This window comes from Priapulus caudatus, unplaced genomic scaffold, assembly GCF_000485595.1.
Source record: "Priapulus caudatus unplaced genomic scaffold, Priapulus_caudatus-5.0.1 Scaffold9495, whole genome shotgun sequence".
NCBI classification, from domain to species: domain Eukaryota; kingdom Metazoa; phylum Priapulida; class Priapulimorpha; order Priapulimorphida; family Priapulidae; genus Priapulus; species Priapulus caudatus.
Genome location: NW_014586556.1, coordinates 1 through 2440, shown reverse-complemented (window position 1 = coordinate 2440; position 2440 = coordinate 1). Strand labels below are relative to the sequence as shown.

The 2440-nt window shown below is 45.3% G+C and overlaps 1 protein-coding gene across 1 annotated transcript; it reads left to right on the top strand.

Annotated features, from left to right (window-relative positions):
• Positions 1-390: 390 nt before the first annotated feature.
• On the top strand, positions 391-745 carry LOC106820284 (V(D)J recombination-activating protein 1-like; the record flags this gene model as incomplete). The annotated part of the gene is made up of 1 exon (XM_014824805.1): positions 391-745. A coding segment is annotated over exon 1 (355 nt), but the record flags the coding sequence as incomplete, so codon positions are not given.
• Between the last annotated feature and the right edge of the window lie 1695 nt (positions 746-2440).

Genomic DNA, 2440 nt, shown 5'->3' with positions numbered 1-2440 from the left:
AACGACCCGTAGGACACAAGCGAGTGTTGCACATGTTGTATACATAAGATCAGGAGTGTATAATAGGGTTAATCCCTATTATACACTCCTGATAAGATCAACCAATGAGCTATTTACCAATTACTACTACTACGTTACTAACCAGTGTTCTTGTTATCTCTCATATCTAGCATGTGCTAATCATCATCATCACTCTCTCACTCTCTCTCTCTCTCTGCGTTGCTGTTCTAACTAGCGCAGTGTACAACAAGTGTGTACGAGACGCGTGCATGGTGGAAGAGTTGATAACAGCATACGTGGAGTGTAGGAAAATCGCATAAGCACTTTTACGCGTGCTGAACCAGCAGTGCAGTATCTTATACACAGACGTTGTGAATGTGACTATGCAAAATGAGTGAGATTGACAATCACATTCAGAATCTGGCAAAGATTTGTCGACTGTGCCACGTGAAAAAGGCTACAAGAGAGAAGCGTGTCTGGAAAAAAGTTGAGGAATATGCTGATATACTCCAAACTTCATTTGCTATTGATGTAAGTTTGGATGATGAAGCTACTCACCCGAAATCTGTCTGTGAAAAATGCAGGCTAAAACTGCGCTACATAAAACGTGCTGGTGGTAGCAGCGTGGCGACTACATTTGATATCAAAACGTACAGCCCACACGACAGTTTAAATTGTGATATATGCAAGAAACAGGAGCAAGAAGGACGTGGACAAAAGCGACCTAGAACGAAGCATGAACAAAGTAAGAATGTTATCAAGTGTGTAGATTATTTAACTGATATTGATAATATAGTACACTCACTGAACATCGGTTTTAATACACCCTAGCTCTGCGCTCCGCCACAGGCCACAGGTCGTGGCGGAGCACAGGACGACTGTAGTTCTACAGCTAACTAGACACGGTCAGCGACTCATAGGTCACTGACCCATTGTGGTGGAAACCGAGCTACCCTGTCCCTTTTCATTACTAAGTTCTACATTACATTTTGGATATTAAGTTTTCTTCGCCTGATTGGGTGTTGGCTTTATTACATTAAAAACTTGGGTATGTATTGTGTTTTAACCGATGAAATATGAAAATGTTTTAACTTTAATTGAAATTATGGGTTTTTTTCTAGAATCAGACATTCCGCTATCCTAAATAGTGTCCACGCAATGCTATAAAAACACCAAACAATAACATCATTAACCTTATTATTGGATCAAGGATAGCTTGGAATGCTATGGTATCGCTTTAATTAGTAACTGTTATTGGGAGTTTCTTATCGCAAAACTGGATATTGGAATTATTTTGGGACTTCCCGCGTGGGGAAGTCTTTCCCTTGGGTTCCGCCATGGGATTTTTTAAAGAGGGGGTGTACTACTAGTCTAGTATAAAAAAAGCGCCGTGGCTGCGCGAACGCGGTTCCGGACGAGGAGCCCCGCTGAGGCTAACGCGTCAGGCATCTATCTCACACAGTGATCTTCGCGAACACGTCACGCATGAATTGCGGGCAAACGGGACGCTCTGCTGATTGCCGAGTGTGTGTGTGTCGTGTGCGTGAGAGAGAAGAGAGAGAGACGAGAGAGAGAGAGGGAATGTGTATGTGTGTATGTATGCGTGAGCAGAGAGGAGAGAGAGAGAGCTAGGGTGTGTGTGTGTGTGTGTGTGTGAGAGAGAGAGCTGTGCGTGTGTGTTGTACAGAGTAGAGAGAGAGAGAAGAGAGAGAGAGAGAGAGAGAGAGAAGAGACGGAGAGAGAGAGAGAGAGAGAGATGAGAGAGAGAGAGAGAGCGAGAGCGAGAGAGAGAGAGAGAGACAAAGAAGAGAGAGAAAGAGAGAGAGAAGAGAGAGAGCAGAGGAGAAGGAGAGAGAAGAAGAGATGAAGCAAGAGAAGAGAGAGAGTCGAAAGAGGACGATGAACGGATAGACGGCAGCAGTGCATATATTCAAGAGTACATAATAGAGATAATTATATTATGTACTCTGATAGTATTGTAAATTTACGCAATCAGCAAGCTCCCTTGCGGCAATCAATGCTTGTACGCAGTCGCGCGATCAAGCAACCGCATCCGCGGACATCCACTTCACACAGTGATCGCGCGAACTTGCGTACACGCCTCCGCACACACACACTGATTGCAGCAACGGACGGGGATCTGCTGATTTGCCGTAAATATGCAGATATATGCATTGCTTGCTGTCCCTAATCCTTTCATCCGTTCCTCTCATTCCGCTCTCTTCTCTCTCTCTCTCTTCTCTCTCTTCTCTCTCTCTCCTCTCTCTCCCTCGATCCTCTCTCTCTCTCTCGTCATCACTCCCCACTTCTCCCACTCTCCAGTCGCTTTTCTCTCTCTCTCCCTCCTCTTCTCTCTCCTCTCCTCCCTCTTCCTCCCGTCTCCTCTCACTCGCCATCCTCCACGCTCGCTCTCTCTCTCATCTCTCTCCTCCTCCGACCA